At 38.3% G+C, this 27,099-nt stretch overlaps 1 protein-coding gene across 3 annotated transcripts in view; it reads right to left on the bottom strand.

Moving 5' to 3' along the window:
- The window catches only part of PBX3 (PBX homeobox 3), a 226,332-nt gene that overhangs the window by 32,523 nt on the left and 166,710 nt on the right, over nt 1-27,099 (bottom strand). For all 3 annotated transcript variants that reach the window (XM_047768416.1, XM_047768417.1, XM_047768415.1), the window contains exons 3-5: nt 22,693-22,934; nt 9,461-9,651; nt 1,721-1,856 (exon numbers count right to left, since the gene is read on the bottom strand). In XM_047768416.1, the coding sequence (XP_047624372.1) occupies nt 1,721-1,856; nt 9,461-9,651; nt 22,693-22,934 (569 nt within the window). The remainder of the gene's footprint in view (nt 1-1,720; nt 1,857-9,460; nt 9,652-22,692; nt 22,935-27,099) is intronic.

Below are 27,099 nucleotides of genomic sequence, written 5' to 3'. Positions count from 1 at the left end.
CAATCCTTTCACTAATGTTCAGGGAGAAATACACCCGAAAACACTCACTTGAAGAGAAAATATATATATATTTCTTTTTTTTTCTTCTTTTTACAGCTGCACTTGCAGCATATGGAGGTTCCCAGGCTAGGGGTCCAATCAGAGCTGTAGCTGCTGGCCTACACCACAGCCACAGCAACACCAGAGCTGAGCTGTGTCTGTGACCTACACCGCAACTCACGGCAGCTGCCGGATCCTTAACCCACTGAGCGAGGCCAGGGATTGAATCCTGACCTCATGGATACCAGTTGGGTTCATTAACCACTGAGCCACAATAGCATCTCCTGGTTTGTTTGTTTGTTTTACAATTTACAATTTACAATTGTGTTAGTTTCAGGTGACAGCAAAGTGATTCAGCTATGTGTGTGTGTGCAGGCATGTTTTTCAGATTCTTTTGCATTAGAGGTTACTACAAGATGCTGCATATAGTTCCCAGTGCTATATAGTAGGTCCTTGTTGTAGTAATGCTTTCTTTATATAGTATATGTCTTCATAAGCTGGTAGCCCAAATCAACTATATTTCATTCCAAACTGAGCAAAAGGAATCAAGACGTGCCACTATATCATAAGAGAATGACAAGAACTCTTACATGAAATCTCAGTTACAAATCTAAGTTGCTCTAGAGGTTCTACAGAAAGTAATGCCAAAGAGAGAGCTGGAAATCATCTTAAACCTAGATCAGATTCCTTCAGATAACAATAATTAAAATACTGATATGAAACTTTCACTGAATGTGAAGAGGATCTTTAGAATGCTGAACTTCAGATGTATGTATTTAGAGGCTACTTTAAAATTTGTGTCATGTGACCTCTAGGGACCGATGAAACTCTGCCGAGGGTCAGTTTTTCCTTAAGTGACACTGCAAGAACTGGTGGGAAACTATCACATTTGCATGCTACAAAGAAAAGTTATTCAAATGACAATCAATAAGCAACAATGCGAGTATGTAAATAAGACTGTATTTTAGAGCTAGTGCCTGTAAGATATACTTATTTTTTTTATGGAGGTACGGTTGCTTGTTTATTTACTTGTCTCCAACCCTCCATCTAAAATACCAGTCTATCTACCTAAAACTAAACGTATTTTTGCTAGAAGATGACGGCTAATTTCAGGGCCACCATTTACTACAAACAGACATTTAAAACAAAAAGATTTTAGAAGTAATAGGCATGAACTTAATTCTTCTGTTTAATGGGTAACAAGAAGGCAAAGAAATCCTGGGGAACCCAAATATTACAGCATGGTTATCGAAACAGGACTTAGTGAATTCCTCAAAGCTTTCACCATAGGGCTGTATCACATTTCCTTTGGGCAACAAATCAATTGGTTTCTCACTGGCAGAAGCTTAGACCAGTCACCTAAATCGGGAAGGCAGGACTACATGCCGTTTACTGAAGAGTCACTTAAGTGTAAACTATGTCTCTCCCTGTGGCATGTTTATGTTCTTTCTATAGAAGATTTGCACCAGGGTAGCAGGTGATTATCTTGATTCCTTGCCACTTAGGATTAAAAGAACTCAAGCTTTAAAAGCTTGCATAAAAATGTGGAAAGATCTATGTTTTCTTTATATCTTCTTCGACAATGAAACATTGGGGTATGAAATTTGATAAGAAGGCCCTAAGGAGGCAATTGGATTCCTATTATCAATGGGAAACAAGCAGACCCATGGAGTCCTCTCACCTGTGACACTGTGATGCTGCATTTCTTGGCCAGCTCCTCTTTGGCTTCTTCACTGGGGTAGGGGTTACTGAGGTGTGAGTAAAAATATTCATTCAAGATTTCTGTGGCCTGTTTACTGAAGTTACGCCTTTTTCGTCTATGAAAGAACCGAAAGGAAAACTGTAGTTAACCAAAGAGGGGTGTATTAATTTGGATCACACAAAAAAAGTTAGATTTCTCTCTTTAAACATGCTTATGGTTGAATTTATCACCATGATATTGTAAATTATGCTCCTGGCATCCTCCGAAGCACTATCCAACTCATGTTAAGACATAGGATCGCTGAGGAAAATCCTAGAATGTAAAGCACAATTACCTTTGTGCTTTAATTTATTCAACAAATACTTACTGAGGATCTAATGTGTTCTAGGTACTCAAAGAGGGTCCAGTTAGAACAAAACAGGTAAGGTCTACCAGGGAGCTTCCCCGGGAGGACGGGGAGGAGTGCAGGATTAAGAAAGAGTAGAAAGGAGAAAGAAGGACATTCAATAAGCATCACAGAAACAAGTAATTATAAATTATGTGACCAGACCAAGTATCATGAAGGAAAAGTATAAGGTATAAGGAAAGTGTCTAAGAAGGAAACCTAACATAGATTATGGAGTCAGGAAAGGTTTTCTTGAAGGAATGACTTTTAATCTGAGACCTGGAGAATGTGGACAACTTAGACAAAGAGTAGAAGGAAGAGGAAGAGGAAGGAGCAGAGGAAGTGGTCTTCAAACAGGAAAAAAGCCTGAAAAGTCCAAAAGGTAGAGGAGACTGGAGTGCAGTAAAAATCAGGGCATACATGAGATGTCTCTAGAAGGATGGACAGGAGCCAGATTACACAGGTTTAGTGGACCCCATGCAGACATTGTGATTTTATTTTAAGTGCAATAGGAAGCTATTAAAGGTTTTAAGTTTTACATTTTAAAAAGATTATTCTGACTACTGGTTATAGCTGGAGGAGGGCATGAAAGAAAATTTAGAGATATTTAAGGAGATAACTGCAATGGTCAAATCGAGAGATGACAGTTACTTGGCATAGATGGAGAGTAATGGAAATGAAAAGATTCAAGGTCTATATGAAAGGTAAGAGCAGGGAGTTCCCTGATGGTCTGATGATTAGGATTTAGCTGCATGGCGTGGCCAAAAAAAAAGGTAAAAACAATAGGACTTAAAAAGAAACTGGCTGAGGAGAGTGGGTGGGGAAGAAAGAGAAGGAGGTAAAGAAAAAAACACATTAAAGATTTCTTGATTTTTTGCTTAAGCAACCGCCTGAACTCACCAGAGAAAGAGTCAGGGAGGATAAATTCTTTGTTTGGGAAAGGATGGCAGAATGTCAGAAGATCAAGTATCTATTAACAATTTATTTCAAGTAGCAAAAATGTCATCTATATTTGCATTTTATTATTAAGGTTTTAAAGAATGACAGCCTGAAAATCAGGATTTGTCAGATTTCACTTTAAATTGGATTTTCCAGTAACTGAAAAATATTTTCCCCAAATAATTTTCTTCATATTGTCTTGCAAATAATCTTAATGATCTTATTAATTGTGATATTCCATACTCAGGAAACACAGTGTCAGTTGGCAGCTGTAAATATGTATACCCTATGAGATTTTCGTAGTTAAAACAATGTCACTAACACAGCAAGTTAAGTATGTGATCTATGTTTCAACATTAAGGGAGAGTCAAGGGAGCAAGAAATCTAGGTCTGATCAAAACATCTCAAGTCATGAGCCCTGAAATTTCTTAATTTCAAAAAATTTTTAGAAGGTTCAGCCATTGTTTCCTGAAGGATGAAGAAGAGAGTCTATTTGAAGATTAAAATCAACAGAATTTGGGAGTTCCTGTTGTGGCTCAGCAGGTTATGAACCCAACTAATATCCATGAGGATGCAGGTTCAATCCCTGGCCTCACTCAGTGGGTTAAGGCTCTGGCATTGCTGTGAGCTGTGGTGTAGGTCACTAGAGGCAGCTTGGATCCCACACTGCTGTTGCTGTGGCGTAGGCTGGCAGCTGCAATTTGACCCCTAGCCTAGGAACTTCCATATGCCACAGGTGTGGCCCTAAAAAACAAACAAACAAAAAAGACAAAACAAAAGATCAAAAATAAAGTAAACAATTTTATGATGAATTGAAGAGAGAGGTGGTCTGAGGGAAGCCAGAAGAAAAGAGGAGGACAACCAAGAAGAGCAATCAGCATTTTTGCAGGAGTCATGCATAGCTTGAGAAAAACACAAAGCCCTGAGCCGGGGCACTTTGAAGAGGCACACTCTGATGACTGGGTAGGTGGGTGAGCAGCGTGGAAAAGGTCTCGAACAGACAACTGAAACTGCCAAACCTACAGATAACTACCTGGCCCCCAGATATTTGTTGATATAATGCAATAATGACCAGCTCATAAAAATCTAAGTTTCTGGCTTCTTATGAAAAATTGGAAGATCAGCCACACCAGGCTGATCTCAGAAGCAGTCACAGGCTAAAGCTCAGTGGTGACGCTCCACTCAGCTATGCACCCATCTGCTCTAAGCATCACTGCCCTTTACCCAGCCACTCCTCTCAGTTCCATCATATGTAAGAATATGATTTTGTGAGTCAGTCTAAAACATGGAATCCAGCAGCAAGACTGGGTCCAGTGGAGCAGATCACACAAAGGCATTTCTTTGGAAAACAAGAAGTTACAAAAGGAGGAATGAGCAGCAACACAATGGGAAAGCAAAAATAAATTTGGCTTATGTACTGACTTTACCTAGGAGTGGTTTTAGCAAACATCAAAAAACCTCGGAGAACAAATTTATGGGTAGAATAGAACACCTCATCCCAGACAGTCTGGCTGCACCCAAACTACAGCACTTCTACTATAGGAGAGAGGGACCTACACAAATTTATTCCTAAATGTTTTGCACTGGTACAGGCTGCAGCTTGTCCAATTACCAAGAAAATGTGAGTATGGCTTTACAAAAAGCCAGAGTGAGCAAGGGAATCATATATCTGAATAAACATGTTTGCCTAGAGCAGAAAAACCTTGCCTTCTCAGTGCAGAGGGCTTGCTAAGTAAGAGGCACCACAAGAATAGATGGAATCAAAGCTCAGTATTTGCATTCACTTGAAGGCATAAGAGAACTCAGTCTTATACTTCATTTATTTTTTAGAAAAACATTCTGTAGAAAACGCCCATTAAGCATTTCCCCTAAGTTTCACTTCCTCAGGGTTCACTACACTCTAAATGGCTATGCCTCAGGCCAGTGTGCACTGGTGCATCGGTCCCAGGGCTGTCCCATCAGCATCACAACGTTACTAACGGCAACCTCTGTGGGAGAAGGGACTCTGCTCTAAGCTCTACCACCTTCTCATCCTGGCTCTGCTCACTCTGGCTTGTTAACTTACTTTCTCTTCTTGGAGGAAAAATAAATCATTCAGGTGTATACATTATGAATGCAGTTATGTAAAAAAAGTGAGCACGCATGTTGACAAGAATGGGAGAGCATGGGCGGAAATAAGGATAGCAATTGTGTTAGGCAAGATTCCTTTCTGAAGAAAGTACTTTTGAATATCTTTATTACATACTACTTTTTATTAAAACACTCATACTTGACAATTTAATATTTTTGTTTTCTGATGCTACTTCCTTAACTCTTGGAGCTACTAAAAGTATAAAATGGGAGTTCCGCCATGGCGCAGAGGAAACGAATCTGACTAGGAACCATGAGGTTGTGGGTTCAATCCCTGGCCTCATTCAGTGGGTTAAGGATCCAGCGTTGCCGTGAGCTGTGGTGTAGGTTGCAGGCGTGGCTCAGATCTGGTGCTGCTGTGGCTCTGGTGTAGGCCGGCAGTGACAGCTCCAATTAGACCCCCTAGCCTGGGAATCTGCATATGCTGTGGGTATAAAATGGAGATATGCATTCACCTGGTTAGCCAATATAATATTTTTTGCAGCCTATTATGTGGAAGACACTTGCTGGAACTGTGGGGGGTGTAAACATCTAAGACTGGGCAGTTGCTTTCAGTGGCACCTGACTTAGGAAGAGAAGAAATGACCCTGAAAAGCTACAATAAAGGCAATGGGGAGTTCCCGTCGTGGCGCAGTGGTTAACGAATCCGACTAGGAACCATGAGGTTGCGGGTTCGGTCCCTGCCCTTGCTCAGTGGGTTAAGGATCCGGCGTTGCCATGAGCTGTGGTGTAGGTTGCAGACGCGGCTCGGATCCCGTGTTGCTGTGGCTCTGGCGTAGGCCGGTGGCTACAGCTCCGATTGGACCCGTAGCCTGGGAACCTCCATATGCCACTGGAGCGGCCCAAAGAAATAGCAACAACAACAACAACAACAAAGACAAAAAAGACAAAATAAATAAATAAATAAATAAAGGCAATGGGAATGAAGTTTGGTCAGGAGAATTGTATAAACAGAGAATCAGTGTTCAAAAGAGGGAAGAACCAGTGGGTTTCCTAAAAAGGAAGCAGGTAGGCCAGGCCTGGAAAGAAGAGCGAGGGCTCACTAAATCAGCAAACACGAGTACCAGCTCAGTTCCAGGCTCCGTGCCATGCACCCTCACAGATAACAACTCATTACTGGTGACCAAGTTGAGGGAAGCACTGGGAGAACAGGGTTTGCCGTGGAAGGCTGGCGGTGGAGGCTGAGAGGTGGTGGGATAAGAGGTGGTTAGGCAGAGGAAAAAAAAGAATTCTAGTCAGAGGAAACAGGTAAGACCAAGAGGTATCTCATTTGGGATTACACACAGGAAAGAACAATTCAGTGATATATTAGGAGCACTAAAAATGTTCACATTTTTTTTCTTTTTTTTAGGGCCACACCTGCAGCATATGGAAGTTCCCAGGCTAGGGATGATACAGGAGCTGTAGCTGCTGGCCTACACCAGCAATGCCAGATCTGAGCCGCATCTGCAACCTAAGCGGCAGCTTGTAGTGAGGCCGGGGATTGAACCCACATTCTCATGGATACTAGTGGGGTTCTTAACCCACTGAGCCACAACAGGAACTCCTAAATGTTCACATTTTGAACTAATAATGCCATTTCTGATAATTAATCCCTTAGGAAATAATCCTAAAGACCAAAAACACTGAATGCATAGATTTTCATTGAAACACTAGTTCCAATAACATCTATCTCAAATGGGACCCTCTCTCCATCATTTCTCTCCCTTTACCTTGCTTTTATTTTTCTTCATAGCACTTACCATTCTATCATATGTCATTACATTATTGAAGGGAATACCACAGCATATTTGTTTATTATCTGTTTCCCCAAGTAGAATGTAAATTCAATTGGGGCGAATGTGTTATCTATCTTGCTTACTTTTATATCTTCAGCACAAATAAATATTTGTAGAAAGAAAGAAGGAAGGAAGAAAGGAAGTAAAAAAGAAAGGCAGGAAGGAAGGGTTATAAAGGAAATTAATAGGGACAACTTTAATGCTCAAAATGAAGAAATGGCTAAGTTATTTATTTATCATATATCCATTTGGTTGACTTCAACAATCAACATTTAAAATAAGAGTTTAGGCGTTCCCAGCATGGCTCAGTGAAACGAACCCAACTAGGATCCATGAGGATATGGGTTTGATCCCTGGTCTGGAAATTTCCACATGCTGTGAGTGGGACCAAAAATAAAAATAAATACAAAATAAGATGTGACTGGAGGAGGAAAATAAGCCATGAAAGAAAATAGCTTAAAAAATAAAATGAGTTTATACTAAAAAAAAGAAAAAAAAAAAGTTTATACTATATAAAAAGTATTTATGGTAAATTTTTAAAAAGCAGACCAAAATATGCATATTGTACCATCACAAGAACTTTTTTTTTAAAGTACAAACCAGAAGGAAATACACTAAAACGTTTATATTAATTTTTTTTTCCCACTGGGTAGTAAAAATGTGGTTTTATTCTTCATTCTTCTATATATTTTCCAAATTTTTTATGCTGAACCTGGTATTTTTTAAATAGGAAAAATATAAAATAACTCTTAACAACAATCACAAAAAGTAACTCAGGCAGGGACAGGTTTGGCCTCAAATACCAGGTTAGCAGTTCCTGTCATGGTGCAGTGGAAACAAATCCGACTAGGAACCATGAGGTTTCGGGTTCGATCCCTGGCCTTGCTCAGTGGGTTAAGGATCTGGGGTTGCCGTGAGCTGTGGTGGAGGTTGCAGACGCGGCTCAGATCCTGTGTTGCTGTGGCTCTGGCGTAGGCTGGCAGCTACAGCTCCATTTAGACCCCTAGCCTGGGAAGCACCATATGCTGCTGGTACAGCCCTACAAAGACAAAAAAAAAAAAAAAAAAAAAGACAAATGCCAGGTTAAGTAGTGTGCATGTGAGTTAACCAAAAATGAATAGCTACAGTGGTTTTTAAGTAAGGAGGAAGAGTAAAACTGGAGACAGGGAGGGTAGTGGGAGGGTACTGCTCTAGGCCAAGTGCAAAAGGATGAACATGAACTGAGCAGTGCCAGGTCTAGATGGACAGAAGGAGCTATTACAAGAAATGCTGAAACAAAGCACTAGTGAGTTCTAGTGACCAATTCGGTATGGAAGAAGAAGGAACCAAAAGTGATACAGGGCTTTGCTTAACCAGGAGAATGCGAGTATAATTAGGCGGCATATGTTTCCTTACTTGGCTTTATGAAAGAGCTTTGGCATGAAGACTGTTCCACATAACTTATTTTCCAGTTGAGATGCTAACTTAGTTGTTTTCTTTAAATTTGTAAAATCTGGACAATAATTATCACCTCTGTGAGATTCCAAGGGAGAAAATGCGAAACAAGATAGAAACCCCATTTCAAAGCCAAAGATTGATTGCATGCTTTGGCAACACTCAAGAGGCATCCCTGTAAAAGCAGCGTATAGTAGGAACTTGGCAGTTCTTCTGTTAGGTCACCCAGTAGGTCAAACACATCATATGCAATTTATTATCCAATTTCTGTGAAACTTGGTGGAAGCTTCATATAAAAGGGAAATATGCATCCTCACAGCAGAAACTCGTAGGATTTCTTACTTGAGGTGTGAACACAGAGTTTGGGGTTTTCTAGTACCTAAAACAGTACTTCCTTCTTAGGAATATCAGTATCTCCAAGTATTCTCCTTTAATGGCCACAAGTAATGTAACATCAAGAAATTCTTAGAAAACAGGAGTTCCCATTGTGGCTCGCGGTAACAAACCTGACTAGGATCCATGAGGTGGCGGGTTTGATCCCTGACCTCGCTCAGTGGGTTAAGGATCTGGCATTGCTGTGAGCTGTGATGTAGGTCAAAGACGCAGCTCAGGTACCGCGTTGCTGTGGCACAGGCCGGCAGCTGCAGCTCCCATTCGACCCTTAGTCTGGGAACTTCCATATGCTGTGGGTGTGGCTCTAAAAAGTGAAGAAAAAAAAAAAAAAGAAATTCTTAGAAAACAAACCTGTGTTAAAGCACTTATATACAGAACATTGTCCTTAAAAATACTTGTTTTAGCCTCAGAATTAAAAGGCTATGTATCATTAAGACATTAGTAGCAACAAATCCTCTTAATTTCCTGAGTCAGCAGACTAGGAGACAACGGCATGCCTCTCCCAGACAAGAAAAGGCTTGACGGTGCAGGCACCACGAGGTGAATTATCTGCCCATTGCAGAGGAGAGCTCTTATAACTAAATTCAAGAGGAATCAAAGACCAACTGGCCAATATTACAGAAAATAACACAAAAGGAGTGAAAAGAAAGGCTCACATACCTGGCATCAAGGAACCTTGATCTTAGAATCATAACTGCTTCACAAGTGCTTTGTTTGAGCTGCATCTGAATGGAACTAAATTTTCGATGGATGATGCCCACCATTCTTTCAATCTCTTTTGGGGAAATGGGACGTGTTCTACTCTGCTCTCGGAGAAGGTTCATCACATGTGTAGTGAATTCATTACATGCCTGTAAGAAGGAAAAAATAATCATTCCTTAGGAGTCTGGTATTTTATATTATCACACCCAGACATGAACTCATCTGAATTTCTACCTCATTTGCAATTGCCAATGGTATTATGCAGTAGGTAGGATAAAATGAAAACCAAGACACTTGTGAAATGGCAGTGATAGTTAGACGGGGGTGCAAGAATTCTGAAACTATGAATGGCCAGACATGCAAGGGACACATAGCACTTAACTGTCCTAACTGCCCTTCCACTACCCTCATCCCAGTTCCAAAATGAGGTTTTCCCACTGGAAGATGCCAATTCCTATATGTAAGTACAAACATATATTAATTGCTAATATTAAGCATCTCCTATTTTCTTTGGAGTTTTACATTTATTCAACAAATGTTTGCGGAAGCACCAAGAAGTTCAAATCCTTCCAAGTGCAATTAAGGGACACCTAATGTGCAAGGGACCTGACTTTCAGTGCAATAAAACATATAAAAACTAATTCTTAAACAAGGCAGTCTGTGCAAAGTGTCACAGGAAAATATGATTAAGTGTTTCCTGAGTTCCAAAGAGGAAGAATTCTCATCTGGAAGCAGAGATCACGTCATGGCAAATGTGACATTTAGGCTTTAAAGAATAGGTAAGATTTTTTTGAAAGGTGGCATAAAGGCGGAAATCAGGAAGAATTCCAGGCACAAGAAAAACCCTGGAAATAATGGCATGTGGTGAGTCTAGAGGGATAGAGAGAATATGTAAAGGAGAAAAGGGGATTCAGATTTGCATTAGTCCATAAAGGCCTTTGAGGCCATGCCAATGGCCTAGAGTAATGTGGTTGTGGTGTGGGCCCTATTCCTGGATACATGCCATTCCTGAAAGATGGGTAAAGCAGCTCGACTCAGAGGAGAGGCAGCAGGAAAAGAAGGATCCGATCTGGGGCTCCAGCTCTCTAGTTAACAGTCCTCAGTCCCTGTCTCTTTCAGCTCACCTATATTCTTTTAGATCTATAAAACCATGTAACTGTGCCTACATGGAAATCCAGTATCGTCCCAGTAAATAAAACATCAGTCTAAAGTCTAAAACCCCTGGATAAAAAACAAACATTTTCTGATGTTTTTCTTAAAAAACAATCAGACTGTACGGATACCCCTAGTAGGGGTAGACAGAAAAGTGTTGATCACGGCAAGACACATTTTGAAGATACAATACTGTCTACTTCCCTAGAGATAACCTGAACGTGTAGCACATGATAGTTTTTCTAACCACTCATTAGAAAACTAACCTTTCAAGTACACTGGGTGTTTGTTAATTTAAGCTTTCATGGAGCTTTATTCTATTTCCAAGGTGAGGTCAAATGAGTCTTGCTTACCAAATTTTTTATTTTTTAAATATGTTTAAGTCTTAAGAAATTTAGAGTTCCTTGTGAGTAGTGACTCTATGGGATTCTTCAGAGTGTAGATTTGTGCAAAACACACAGCAGGCATCCAATAAACGTCCGTGGATTGGTGGAGTTTGGTATTACAACTCAAGAGTAATATTGATTACTATCTGTAAAGATATTATCCCTGAACTGTAAGTGAAGAACTCAACCTGCAATCCATGGATAGGTTTAGAATGTCCATTACTCCCTGAAATCTTATTCAAGTTGTGTGCACATTTGTATTTCCTGAGGGGACAATTTGCGGGGCTTCTGTTTGTTTTCGTTTGCATCCACCATCTTTGCCAGTCTATACTTTTAAAAGGCTAAGAATTTGTCCTTAGGTTATGGCACAGGAAAACATAAAGGAACTTATTTAAGCTCTAAAACCAGAAGTTCTTTCCATCTTTAAGGAAACCAAAATAGAGAAAAAGAGATTTAAGATTTTCCCCACTATATTATCAACTTACACTGTCTTCTGCCAATCTGAAAATAAGTGGTCACTCTACCAATATATGTATAGATATTTTTTCTTACACTTTCCCTAAAGAGATATTCGTACAATTTTGAATTATATAATTTGACAAACTCTGGCCTTTGGTTTTCTTATTAGTAAAATGAAGAATAGTAAAATAGAGTACTTTCCCCAGACTGGAATCAGCAAGTTCTAGCCTTCTATAGCTAGTCCCAGAGAATGTTAATACAGTATGTTTGGGAAATGTAGGGTTAACCAAAATTTTTAAAGTTTGTTGTTTGTTTTTTGAGGCAGGACTCCTCAGTACTTCCAATATGCCAAGATGCATAATAAATCTTCAAGGCAGAATGGTGTATCCAACTTTTTCCAAATAAATTTCATCACAAAACATCTTTTCTCTAGAGCAGTGCTGTCCAAAAGAAATACATCGTGAGCCATATATGAAAAAAAAATTGTGTGTGTGGTGGGGGTCATTTAATGTTTTTTTCTATTGCACTGATTATTTTCCAAATGTGTTTTATTTTTTTCACATATAAAATTAAGAATTTTTCCAGTAGTCACATTAAAAAATTAAGAATCAAGTGAAATTAATTTTGATAATATATTTTACTTAACCCAATATATGAAAACTATTAACACTTCAACACATAATATCTTTAGAAAATTGTTAATGAGATATGTTACATTCTTTTTTCATACACACTGAAATCCAGTATATATTTTACATTTACAGCACATCTAAATCCAGATTAGCAAGATTTCAAGGGCTCAATAGCCACATGTGACTAGTGGCAACCATATTGCACAGCACAGCTCTACAGCATCTTGTGGACCAAAGTACCAAGTGAGAAAAACTCTTTGAGAAACAGTACACGAAATAATCTTTATGTTTCATTTTCATTCTTCACCACCACCACCATTCACACAAATCCACAAAAGAAAGGGCAGTTTCACTTAGGAATGTTCTTGATGAAGCAAGATAAATTACTCGTTATATTGCATCTCGATCCTTGAGTGACAAGGGTGGGAAGAAACATAGTAAAAGCACTTCAATTGTTTGTCCAAGGATGGTCGTCTCGAGAAAAAGCACTTGTGTGACTCAGTTATGAGCTGATGCCACCTTTTGCGTGGAACATCATTTTTATTTGAAAGCAAAATCAACAAATTATAATTATTCAGACTTGGGTATCTGGTAGATATTTTCTCAAAAATGAACCAACCACACCTGTCATGTCAAGGAAAACAGCTGACTGCAGTTGTGCCGATGATGAAATTTGACTTTTCAAGTGAAAACTGTAATTTCGGAAAACTTGCATCCACCACCTTGAGCTTGATAAGTTTCCAAGTAGACTTTCTGATTAATTTTGTGTTGATATTAATAAATATGATATTTTGATATTGTATAATGAGAAGTGTTAACATTGGAAGTTATGTATAAATTAAGGAACCAATATTTTCCAAATGATTAATGCATGATATTACAAAAACATGCATAGGCAGAAGACCCATTCAAAATGCACACTAGACCAATGGGTTTTAAAGGAACAGAATACAAAAAGTTGATATGGTATCAGATTCGTTATAAATAACCTTTAAGAAATGACAACTTGTCAAGTTTTGGTATAATATCAAAGAATATTCACAATTATCTGAAAAGGCTATTAATACACTTCTCCCTTTTCCAGTGACATATTTGCGTGAGGCCAGGTGTTCTTCATATACTTCAACTGCATGAAAGGAGACTGAATGTAGAAACAGAAGCACATATACGAATCCAGGTGACTTCTAGGAGTTCCCATCGTGGGGCAGCAGAAATGAATCCAACTAGGAACCATGAGGTTGCAGGTTTGATCCCTGGCCTTGCTCAGTGGGCTAAGGATCTGGTGTTGCCATGAGCTGTGGTGTAGGTCACAGGTGTGGCTTGGATCCAGCATTGCTGTGCCTCTGGCATGGGCTGGTGGCTACCGGTCCAATTCAATTCAACCCCTAGCCTGGGAACCTCTATATGCTGCGGGTGAGGCCCTAAAAAGACAAAAAAAAAAAAAAAAAAGAATCCAGGTGACTTCTATTAAGCCCATTAAGAATTTTGCAAAAATGTAAAAGTAGCACCATTCTTCTCACTAAATGTTGAGGTGGTGTTTTTTTTTTTTTTTGCAAACATAGGCTTTAAAAATATATTATTATAGTGAAGATATAATGGTTATTCTTGTTTTTTAATTTAATATTTTTATTTTTTCTGTTTTATTTTCAATTATAATAAATTGTTGATAGATATAACCCACTAAACAAGGGGTTAATATTGGCTCTTAAGGGGTCGCCAATATTTTTTAGGGGGTACACCTGTGGCGTATGGAAATTCCTAGGCCAGGGATCGAACCCATACCACAGCAGCAACTGGAGCCACTGCAGTGACAATGCCAGATCCTTAACCTATTGAGTTACATGGGAACTCCCTCCAATTTTTTTTTTTTTTGGCTTTTTAGGGCCATACCTGAGGCATATGGAGGTTCCCAGGATAGGGGTCTAATCAGACCTCTAGCAGCTGGCCTACGCCACAGCCTCAGCAACATGGAATCCAAGCCGTGTCTGCAACCTACACCACAGCTCACGGCAATGCCAGATCCTTAACCCACTGATCAAGGCCAGGGATCAAACCCACAACCTCATGGTTCCTAGTCGTATTGTTTTCCGATGCGCCATGACAGGAACTCCCCTTCAATAATTTTTAAGAGTCTGAATCCTAAGGCCAGAAATTTTGAGAACTGTTGTACTGGAGCATTTGCACATGTAATGTTGTTAATTCCTACAAACCTAGCTCACACATTATGGTAACATATATCTATGACAGAAAGTCTTGATAAATAATTCAAGACTCCTGTGTGAATGACACCTGAGATGGGCTTTTTGGCTTGTTTTCTCTGATTCTCAGTTTTCCTCCGGTTGTATTTTAACCTCTCCAGAATAAATGGTTGCCTATGGTTTCTAAGAAGCAGTTTTACAGGCTTGTGTGAAAAACAAGGGTTAAAAGCAAAAAGTTTCTGCATCTAAAAACTCATAATTTCCTAAAACATTTGCTGAATGTCTCACAACTTATTAAGTGAAGTCATCTATGAATGCAAATGCTGATTAGCAATTTGGCAATAGCCCAACATTCACAGAATTCACATAGCTTTTCTTTAAACCAGTAGTTCATACATGATTAATTAGAACATCTCATTTATGTAGTGTGCACTTTAGCTCATTACTCTAAGTAAAATTCGTTAAGTATTTACATTTAGATAATTAAAATCTGGGTACACCCTTAAGAAAGATGCATACACTTTAGGCAAAGTGATTTTTTTCCTTTATACCACTGAAAGTAAATTACAGCCTCATTTACAGCATCATCTGTACCAGTGTCAGAGCAGAGCACAGTACTGCCTCATCTCCTATTCCTTAAAAGGTATACATTTTTTTTAAACATATAAATGCAGTAAGAATGATCAAATGATTGCAGAGTTCTTTTGATGGGCCACCCAACCACATACTAGCATCAATGCTGTTTAAAAATGTAAGATGCTCACTTCAAACATTTATCATATCCTCCATCATAGCTACAAGACTATATTATTAAAATAGACATGGAGAAATTTTTCATTGCCTTATTATTTTTCCAAGTGGAATTGTCAGTTAAGAATTTTCTGGTCAATGTCCACAATACAAATGTAAAAACAATCACTTAACAAGGATATTTAGGAAATGAGAATTTTGATTCCTTGGATTTTCTGATTTACAAGTAATGGCTGAAAACCTTTTATTCTTTTTTTTTTTTTTTTTTTAATCTTTTGTCTTTTTAGGGCTGCATCCACGGCATATGGAGGTTCCCAGGCTAGGGGTCTAATCGGCTGTTGCCACTGGCCTACGCCAGAGCCACAGCAACGCGGGATCCGAGCCGCGTCTGCAACCTACACCACAGCTCAGGGCAATGCCGGATCCTCAACCCACTGAGCGAGGCCAGGGATTGAACTGGCAACCTCATGGTTCCTAGTTGGATTTATTTCCGCTGTGTAACGACGGGAGCTCCCCTTTTTTTCTTTTAATACAGTTGTTGAAAATTATCTAGGATGTATTTTTGTTTAACATGGAACAAAATGCATGTTTTGCTTAAAACATACATTGTAATAACATAGTTAAGTGAACATAAAGTGTTAAAAACTTCATCTGATAAAAACTATTTTCTTGTTTTCTTTCTTTTTACTTTTTTTTTTTTGTCTTTTTGCCATTTCTTGGGCCGCTCCTGCGGCATATGGAGGTTCCCAGGCTAGGGGTCTAATCAGAGCTGTGGCCGCCAGCCTACGCCAGAGCCACAGCAAAGCAGGATCCGAGCCGCGTCTGCAACCTACACCACAGCTCACGGCAACGCCGGATCGTTAACCCACTGAGCAAGGGCAGGGACCGAACCCGCAACCTCATGGTTCCTAGTCGGATTCGTTAACCACTGCGCCACGATGGGAACTCCTTTTTTTTTTTTTGCTTTTTAAGGCTGCACCTATGGCATATGGAAGTTCCCAGGCTGGGGTCCAATCAGAGCTGTAGCTGCCGGCCTACACCACAGCTCATGGCAATGCCGGATCTTTAGCCCAGTGAGAGATGACAGGGACTGAACCCACATCCTCATGGATACTAGTTGGGTTTGTTACCGCTGACCCATGACAGGAACTCTGATAAAAAAAATATATTTTCAATCAATTTTTATTATGAGCCTTTCTCCTTGCCCTTTGTTCCTTTCTTCTTAAAAATCCAAGTAATATAGTTGAGGATTTGAAATAATGTTATGAATGATATTTGTTAGCTTAAAATTATCTCCTCAATATCCATTACATATTTGGCCTGCACTCAAAATTAGTTTTCAGGGTTTTGTTTGTTTTGAAGGGGTGCTTTTTTCATTTGTGAATTTAAGATTCAATTCCCTTCTTGCCTGTAATTTCACATCATTGAATGTAAAAGTGTAAAATCAGACAAAGAGCATGGGTTGACTTTAGAGGAAGTTTTAAAATAGCTCATGAGCAGATCTAAAAAACCGAATTGGCCTGTTGCCTACAATCAGCATCTAGAGAAGCTGATTGCAGGCAACTGATCATAAAACCCCCATTCTCAAAATCTACTCTTCAAAGAAAGAATAAATCTCTATTAAAAGCTGATGATTCTCAAATTTACATGCATCCATTTTCTAGATGTCTTTCTAACCTTGCACAGAACTCTAGTCCACTATTATAAACTTTATATTGATGGAATCCTTATTAAATCAATGGATTCTCCTTGTTTTAGGATAGAAGTCAACACTCAAAGATTCTTTCTAAGCCAACAAAAATGAGATCAATATGCCTAAGGAACAGTTGCAAAGATGAAATATCTATTGTACCTCAACACATCTTAACATAATTACATGGTTTATGGACCTATCTCATGAGGGTTTTTGTAAGGATTAGATTATATAACACATGTTAAGATCTTTGCACAGTATGGAACATAATTAATATTTTAAAGAGCAGTTATTATTGACAACGGAAATGGTAATTTTATGAAAATCGGGTTGTTCTGCTTTTTTTTTTTTAGGGCCGCACCTGGCGGCACACGGAGGTTCCTAGGCTAGGGGTCTAATCAGAGCTACAGCTGCTGGCCTACGCCACAGCCATAGCAATGCCAGATCCGAGCCTTGTCTAGAACCTACACCATAGCTCACGGCAACAGCTGGATCCTTAAGCCACTAAGCGAGGCCAGGGATCAAACGTGCAACCTCATGGTTCCTAGACGGATTCATTTCCGCTGTGCTACAACAGGAACTCCGAAAATCATATTTTTGTGTGTTATTCTGCAAAAAAACCCCTACTCTGATTACCTAATATAGTTCTGCCTTCCGGTTGCCTGAATAAATACAAACACTGCTTCCAAAGAAATTGGAGGGGGGGAGGAGTATTCAAACATAAAACAATTAATTCCATTAATCAAGTACATGGTCAAAGATATATTTGGTACCTAGAGCCAACAAACTAGAAACTTGGACGAAAAGGGGGGAACACTCAACACTGCTTCCAGTCAAGGAAAAGACCCAGCATGAAAGCTGACAAGAAGTAAAACCGTTTCCTTGGAGCAAAGAATGACAAAGTCTTGCTTGGGAAAACGAAATATAAAGTTTATGTCAAGTAATACCCTTTTGTCTTTCTTGCTTAACTGTTAAGAAGAAATAGCAAAATGGGATTAGGAGTTTGTGGGCTTTACAATCTCTTATGTAATAACATTAGCATTTAAAAACCTGATTTTTTTTTTTGTTTAATATTTCTTTACAAGCAAAGGAGATCTCGCCAGCAAATGTAAACTCACAATATTGAGATCCTCAAAAAGCACAAGGCTGTGCCTTTAGAGCAGTTTAGGTTGCATGCTCAGTCTCCGTCCCCCCACCTCAATTCCTGGCAATCTGACAGCCCTCTAGCAGCTAAACAGTACCTAATTTCTAGAGCACATTTGCATGTGTGTGTGTGTGTGTGTGTGTGTGTGTGTGTGTGTTTATTTTTATTTTTTAAATTTAGTTTTATTGGAGTATAGTCGACTTACTTTATAGTTGTATTATTTTCGATGTACAGCAAAGTGAATCAGTCATACATATAAATATACCCATTCTTTTTTCCTGTATAGGTTATTACAAACTATTGAGTAGATGTTCCTGTGCTATACAAGGGGTTCTCATTAGGTCTTGAGCACGCTGAGTGTACATGCTTGGCTCCAATCCTTTACCTGATTTGAGGTGAATTCAAAAGACATCTGTGAACCCAGAAAGCAGGTTCCCAGATGCTTGGGGAAGGTTGGGACCCTTACAACACTTTTGCCTTCAGCAAAAAATGTATTTCAATATAATTATAGTAGATAGCTTTCAATATGTCATCTCTATTATAGTAGCTGTAAATTATGAAGTGAATTGCTTGTGTACAAGCATTTCTTCTGGTACAAGCAAAGTGGGAGAGCTGCATAGGGCATGATATATAGCTTTCCCTTTTTAACTGAGAACAAATGTCTAAGTCAAATTTCATTTGCGAAAACCGATGGATCCATTTCCCTTTGGAAGACAGGCAGAAGAACCAAAAGGCCTTCAATTCTTGAAAATAGGCTTCTCGGGACCTTTGGCTCGAATTCATTAGGAATTCACCTATTCTAATAGTTGGGCTTTTAATCATAAAAGTATATTAGAAAGGTACAGTAAAAGCATTTTTCAAAACTTGTAGCTAATTAATAAGCAGACAAAGAAGCAACCAGGTTTTTCTTCCGGCTAAAGAGGAAGGCAATACACCCAGGACAAAAATACTACAACACAGTTGCTACAAGCTTTGAAAAATTATCATATTCCTCTGGAGTGTCAGGATCAATAACAGAAAACTAAAATAGTTTTGGTTTTCCTTTTAGGTGGTAGTAATATTAAAGAATCTTACTCTAATATACATTCTATGCCTAATATTTCAAAAGCATTTGTAAGTGAATTTAGACGGTTATCACCAAAAATCATTATATCTGAGCCTATGTAATGTAAACATATGATCAAAGGACCTTTTCTGGAGAAAAAAAAAAGGACAGGATTTTTAAAGACAGTATCATTCCCAAAACATACACATAAAGAAAGCTGAGCCTTGCAGCTTGGATTTAATTTTGCTCTAACTGTGGCTCTAGTCTGCTTAGCTTTGTAAATGTGGCTCTGTTTATAAGGTACTTTAATTTACTGCAGTGGTGGTGTTTGTTAATTTTACGGCAATCTAAATCTAAACAGGCTTCAGATACATTTTCATTACAGCTTCATTGCAAAACACAGTGGAGTGAATAGCTCTAAGATTCCAATGTAGTTTATTTCTTTTAGTAAAAGACAACACAGTTTTCTGACGAAGCCTCCGCCTTAACATATATGTTCTTCCTTTTTACTAGCAAGCTTCCTGTCACTCAGAGGACCCATGTTCATGTACTTTTAGGAAGAAAAATATAATTTCTGTAAAGTGATTAAAATAGTTATTTTTTTTTTCCATCTCTGTTCTGATCCCAACCCAAACGCAATCCAACATGGGCAAATAAGAGAAAAATCAGAATGTATCTGAATTATTTTCAAATTCTAATTGTTAAAAATGAGATGAGACCCAAAATGGAGTCACTTATGCTATGCCCCAAGTCACCCAACCAAGACTACTTAATTTCAGTTTCAGTCTCTGCCAGGAATGTAATCTTAAACCAGTCAATGTGGAATTACCGGGTCAGCACTAGTGAGGTAATCTGCCTGACAGACCCCTGCTATGCCCTAGAGGAAGGTGACCTTGCCACAACCAATCCTTTTTGCTAGTGTAACTTCCTTGTCCTGCTCCTTTCTGCCTGTAAGTCTTTCATTTAGTACAGCTTCTTGGAGCTCCTTTCTTTGGGTTAAGAGGAGATGCTGCTTGATTCATGAATCACTGAATAAAACCAATAAGATCTTTAAAATTTACTCAGTTGAATTCTGTTTTTTCACAATCATAAGCAGCAGCATAATTCAACGGAAAAGAAAGGCATATTGTCAGAAACTGATTTCAAAACCTGATTCTGATTCTGACACTAACTAGATGTGAGATGCTGGACAAATTGCTTAACCTGAGTCTCGTTTTCTCACCTGTAAAATGGAAATTATAACACCCATCCATTTTAGAAACACTAGTCCTTCATCCCACGTAGTTCTTTGTAGCCCCTGTGGTAACTCCAAAGCATATCCCTGAGAGTTCTACCCCCGATAAAGCCCTTGTATCCCAAAAATGCAAAAAGAAAAAACTACCTTATGGCAAAACTCACTGATCCTAATAAGCCTAAGAACTACACACAGAATAGCGATAAAAAGCCAGCCCCAAAGACGACCCAAGAGAACTACCTTATTTCTAAAACAATTCAGAACCTACAGGAGAAAATTTGTAAGCTAAAATTCTGTTGAATCAGCCAATGAGCCATCATACTCTATTTGTCCATAAGACTACATAGATTTCAAATATCTATATTTTCCCTTCTGAAACTTTCAAAAATGAGAAAGGAAATACACATTCAGTGGTTTCTATGAGGCTATTGACCATATCTAGAAATAAGATTCATGATTACATTTTAAAACTCATTATTTCCCAATTTGATAGTGAAAATAAAAATACATAATATAGATCATTTTATGAAGAACTTGTGTATCCATGTGTATTTTTAAAGCAAATAAAACAAAATAAAACAAAAGCCTTGGTGACAACGATTAATGTCAGCTTCACCTAACTTCCAACAGGACTAAGGGGAGAAGATAAAGAGGCTGGTATGAAGAACATGGCAGGAGATAGTAAGGAACCATCATAGTTCCTCAGCTAAAAAGCCAGGCCATTTGACCCCTAATACTATAGATCTTTCCATGCAAGGTGACTGTCAGTATTTATTTTTAGTAAGTATGTACGGATGTATTTAACAATTAGGGTTACACTACAAATTAGAGCCATTTTCTACTGTTTATGCGCAAGGCAACCTTTTCAGCCATGACTTATTTTGTTTATTCTCGATTATTCATCTATCAAATCAGAAAGCTCAATTTTTTTCATATACATACACAAGACCATTTTTCCAAAATTCTTATTTGCACTTCGTCCACCAAAAATTATTCCTGCAAATGAGACTAGAGATACAATGAGAGCCTAGAAAGCCTATTCAAAAAAAAAAAAGTCTTATAATACTAATTTATATTGTATTTTAACATAAAGCTACATAAATTTTTCTATCCTTCCTCAAAACACACTCACCTCAGGGACAGAATCCAGCATTTGCTTAATAACACCATATCCAGAATATTAGAGAAGGCAATGAAAAAAATAACACACATAACTAAAACTATACAGGGAACTTAGAAGAAAAATCAATATTAAAACTGACCAGGACATAACATCATGGTATTTGGACTTTAATAAATGCCTGACTACGGAGTGAAGTATTTATGGGTGAGATGACATGATGCCTGGAACTTACTTTAAAATACTCTATGACCCAAAAAAACAGTGGTGACTGGGAGACAGACAAAATAAGACTGATAAAGTGTTGATAACTATTAACCTGGGTAATGGGTATCTAGGAGGTTCCTTATTTTAGGTTGAACTCTATAAAATTGCCAATATGCAACTATTTACGACCTAAAAACTTAGCAATGTCATAGAATTCAACCTAAAATTCTCTTTATTTCAGGGTACATTTAAACATTTCCATAATTATTTTTTAAAAATCACCTTTCAGTGAGAATTCCTCAAACTAAGCAGGTTTTTAGCCTTAAACTAGCAAATAAAATGTTTAAAATGAACAACCAACATTTCACCTTGTTCCTTGACTCTAAGGTTTATTTTTTATTTTTTAACATCTCTGAAGTTTGGAAGCATTTGGAATCGGTGGCATGTTATACTTCAATTGGGCAGTGCTAATTTTCTCTGGGTGGTTGGCAACACAACGATACAGCTTAAAATCAACGCTATCTTAGATCCAATGAAGTATGGTTAATGTAATTGCTGAGAAAAGCACTTTTAATCCATACTTTCTTTCTAATCAGGAATTTAGTACACAATGCCTAGTATTCCCTGCCCCAGGAAACCTGTAATTATCTTGGGAGGTCTCCTCAGAGGAAAGGCCAGAACCTGCTTACTTTGTGAAGTCAGCTCCCTCCCCTATAGTCTGGCATAATCCTTAAGAATCAGTTCCCAGGAGGATTCCAGAGTTCATGGCATAGCAGGAAGAGCTCACTATGCCACGCTTCCCTTTAAAAGTTGTTATGATAGCTATGAACAAGGCCAGTGCATAAACGTTAATGACAAAGGGCTCTGCCGAGCACCAAGCAGTGAGGTCCGAGGGGAAGGATGGCTGCGGGTGTGGTAGGCAGTAAGGGCACATAAATGTGAGGGAATAAAGCTACAAAGTAGACGGGATAAAACAGATTTAGCTTCACCTCCACAATTTCAAAGGGACTTCACTTCACCAATCCAACAATTCACGTGGACTTTTGCATTGACCTTGTTTATTCTGCCGTTTATGTTAACATGTACACCTCACAGCCCTCAGAATTAGCGCAGTCTATTAGAAGAGCAACAGAGGGTTTGTGCAGGACTATGAGAGTGGCGGCTGCTGACCTGTTCATATTTCTCCAGTTCTGTGTGATAGATTTGTCTGATCTGGGTCAATTTGGCTCTGTAATCTGAGTGCTCAATAGAGTTATCTGAAGAACCTCCAGAGGCTGCCGCGGCTGCAGCTGCTGCCGCCGATCCCCCACCTTTCTCAGGACCTGAAACCCCTTCTGCCAAAAGCATATTGTCCAGTCTCATTAGCTGGGGATCGGGAGGGTCCTCCTCCTGGGCTCCTCTGATGCTGAGACCTTCAAGGAAAGAGAAAGAGAGACAGAGAGAGAAGAAGCGAGAAACAGGACAAATAGTGTGAGTAACTTATTTATTTGAGTACATGATCAAACAACATCAGTGTACTACAATTCATGCTGAGAATTTCATTGTTCGAATTTTATCAATAAGCATAAGTAAGCATGTTAAAACTCTTACTTCTATGAAATTTCTAGTATCACTCCCTCTCAATTTATCCTAGACTGGATCCTTAGAAAAAGGTAACCTGGGCTTCAGAGAATTCCAATATCCAGTCTTCTCAGATTTAGACGATTTAAGCAAAAATGGGAGAGGGGTAAAAATTGAAGATTTTTGAAAAAGAAAAAAAAATTAATTCCAAGGATACAAAAGGGACCCATTTTAAAAAAGGTGGTTATTCTGTTTCTCTGTACAGTTGGAAGAAGAGAATTTAAAATCCATAGACTACTTAATTCACAAGCTATATCCAAAAATTAGAAAACAGACAGGATTAGATGGGCTTCTCCACCATGTAATTTCAGGGAGAGAAGAGAAACACATACATTACGAGGTAATTAATTATGGTTTTAAAATATATATTATTAAATGAATTTGTTAAACAATTGCCAGCAAACTATTAACAGCAGAACATTAAATACAGTATTAAAAATACACCATCAACATGGCAGTACAGTGCTGGGCACAGTAGTCTCAATCTAATTTTGCTTTTAAATCAAGAACTTCCTAAGTGATGCCCAGTCAGCAACCTCATCTGAGTACTATAGATCACAGCTGACAATTCGTAGGTTTAATCAGGTCACTTAGGCTTTCTGCCAAGATGTTTTCAACAACACAGAAGACAAAGTTTTAAAATAATTATCATGGTATAAAAAGCACTGGAGTCATGACAGCTCAAAATCAGCAGTTTCATTAATGCGTAACATAATCTAAAATATCCCAGCCCAATTAACCTCTGTAAATCTGTTTAAAAGCAGCTTCCCCACACTAGTTACAAGGCATCTTGGGGAAGAGGGGGAAGGAAGTTGGCATCTTGCGTGTCTGCATTTGGATTCTGCCTTTTGCGTCTGTGACTGTTGTTGTTTATCCACAGTGGTGCACACTCTGTGACTAGTGTAACTTACATGACAGTAACATCTATAAGCTGCCAAGTACTCAACTGAGCACCAGCTCTGTGATTTTATTTGCTAACCTAAAACTACCATCAATTTTTTTAAGAACAGATTTCATTCCTAGATGTCTTGAATTATACCCGCAGCATGACAGAGCTCTTGGTTGTCTTAACTCAAATGCACAACTTTAATTTCCTCCCTCAAAACACTTTAAAGCTGGCACTTTCATTTAAAAATATACTTCAGAATAATTTCAGCTGGGTAATAAAACTAACTCACAATAATTTAAAATTATATCTGTTGCCTGTTCAGAGGTAAATAAATAAGGTTTGAAAACCATAATATACTAAGACAATAAATTCATTTAGGGAACCAAAAAGATAACTTTCTTAAATAAGATAAAATCACTATCAGCACATTGGTGATAATTAAAGAGAGAGAAACATGTTACTTGTTGTTTTATCTAGATCTAGAAGAAACTGTCAAAAATGGGGTACACTGGCATTTTTAATGTAATATCTTCGATTTCCTTCCCTTCACTTTGTTAGATGTTAAAATCTCATGACCTAGAACGCTTGCAGTTCCACGTAGCAAGTTTTTTGTGTATTTGGCATAAAGCGAGGACTCGCTGAACAACCTCTTACCTTGCACTTTAAGCTCTGTTCAATTTTGATATTATTTGTTTGGGAGTTCCTTAAGTTTCTCCTTTAAATCTATTTTTTTTCTTTTTTTCTTTCTTTCTTTCTTTTTTTTTTTTTTAATTTTGGCTATACTCACAGCACATGGGAGTTCCTGGTCCAGGGATCAAACCTGCACCACAGCAGAAACCCAAGCCGCTGCAGTAACAACGCCAGATCCCCAACTCACTATGCCACAAGAGAATTCTCAAGTTTCTCCTTTCTAAAGGAAATTTTTGCTCACATTTTAAGGTGTTGTTTCTTTTTTGTATTTACAGACACTGACACTTCTGGGAATGCGTTTTTTATCTACCTTCGAGGTACTTCCAGGTTTCTAGTTTTTCCCTCGTACTTCTACATACTGATCTCTTTCCTATGGACATTGGTGAGATTCTTTAATAGTAAATCAACACACACAGTCAAAGTTATCCCCCAATCAGTGTGGGAAACAAGAGAAAATGCTCAATGATTAATACACAAGCAAATAGACTATAAGGGACATAGAAGAAGGAAATCTGTCAAGAAGAAATGCAAAGGATGCATAGGTGACATATATATATAAATATATATATATTTACACCAACATCAGCATATCAATAAGAAGCAACCCTTAAATTCAATAATAGTAGATATATATAAACCATTTCCTGACAAAGTTCATACTCCTTTGGATGAAAAGTACTAGAGCACTTCACAATTAGGCAGTATCAAGAAGGCTATTTATCAATACTAAAGTCATTTTCATAACTATGGTTGGAAAAATGAATGGAATTTTTTCTCTATTAAGCAAAGTCATGATTATGAATCTTTAAATAGTAATAGCATCAAGTTTCTAAAATTATTTTTAATTTGACTATTTCTACTTATTTTTGTTGTGTTCAAATTACGATTTTATTCTTCATCCTACCTACCTCATTGTTACTCAGCTTGCTAACCTGCTAAAGTCACACCTTCTGTATCCTCTAGGCACCTATAAACATCTCAATGGGGAGTTCGAATCCATTGTGGCTCAGTGGAAACAAACCAGATTAGTATCGATGAGGATGCGGGTTCAATCCCTGGCCTCGCTCAGTGGGTTAAGGATCCGGTATTGCCGTGAGCTGTGGTGTAGCCACGCCAGTGGCTCAGATTTGGCTTTGCTGTGGCTGTGGCATAGGCTGGTAGCTGCAGCCATGATTTAACCCCCAGCCTGGGAACTTCCATATGCCACAGGTATAGCCCTAAAAAGCAACAAAATAAAATAAAATAAAATAAAATAAAATAAAATAAAATAAAATAAAATAAAATAAACATCTCAATGAAGCTAAATCTATAAGGGCCAGAATGAATCAAACTGTGTGGTTATTAAAAGCTCTTGATATCTTGAAACTTAGGAAAACAATAATTTAAAAAGTGATCATTGTTCCCTTTAATCCAAAATGTACACTGGGACATTTATAAAGGTTTATAAAGCTTTACATCTAGGCTCATTGGTTATATCATTATAAAGTTAAAAAACAACAACAATCCTATTTGGAATCTACTTATAACCACAACATTCATTTCAGTATCCCTAAGATTTAGACAAATCATACAAACAAAGTAAAACATTGTTTAACAATGAACTTGGCTTTGTTATAAGCGCACAGTTTTTGCATATCTTTCAGCAAATCCTAATTAGCTGTCTTTCAACATGCTGTGCACCTGCCCCACAGATAATGGAAGAGAGCATCTGCATAGACGACTGCATTCGGAGGGCAATAAATAAATTACGGGTCAAAATTATTACAAAGCTTTCTCCGAATAAACGCATACCCTTCACAATACTGAGCTGCAGATGTGAAAAGTACCTAAAGCCCACTCAAATGGTATGATTACGGGGCTGCTTGAGTTTAATAATCTGACTGTAATTCAGGCATTTTCAACAGCTCATTAAGGGTTCATTAATATATAGGCGAGCTTTTGAATTATAAATAAGCAGATTAGAAATCTTCAGCGGCTGGTTGTACAGTGGTAGCCTCTCTAACAGAACAACACCATAACACAATGAAGGCTTGACCTAGGACAATGAGGTGCAGACTCAGGGCACTAGCTAAGCTTTGTGGCCGTGGCTCTGTCATTTCAAGGACCAAGCCCGCTGGACCCATGACCTCTGTTCATGCAGGACTGAAGAATAGCTTCAGACCACAGCTATTTCAAATGTGTTCTACACATGGTTGTGAATTAGGCATAGCTAAGACCTAGCTCTACAGCATTTTCACAATCAGAGAAGACACATGAAATCCACAGTAATGATAAACAAAAGTTATCAGATCATTTTTACTTTGTAAAGAGTGTGGTATTCAGACCTGCTAAGAAACAAAACGCCATTATGGAAACTTAAGTTGTTTGATTGTTTTCCC

The sequence above is a fragment of the Phacochoerus africanus genome, chromosome 2 (assembly GCF_016906955.1).
Source record: "Phacochoerus africanus isolate WHEZ1 chromosome 2, ROS_Pafr_v1, whole genome shotgun sequence".
NCBI classification, from domain to species: domain Eukaryota; kingdom Metazoa; phylum Chordata; class Mammalia; order Artiodactyla; family Suidae; genus Phacochoerus; species Phacochoerus africanus.
Note: the sequence above shows the minus strand (reverse complement) of the source record. Positions and strands in the feature narration are given on the sequence as shown.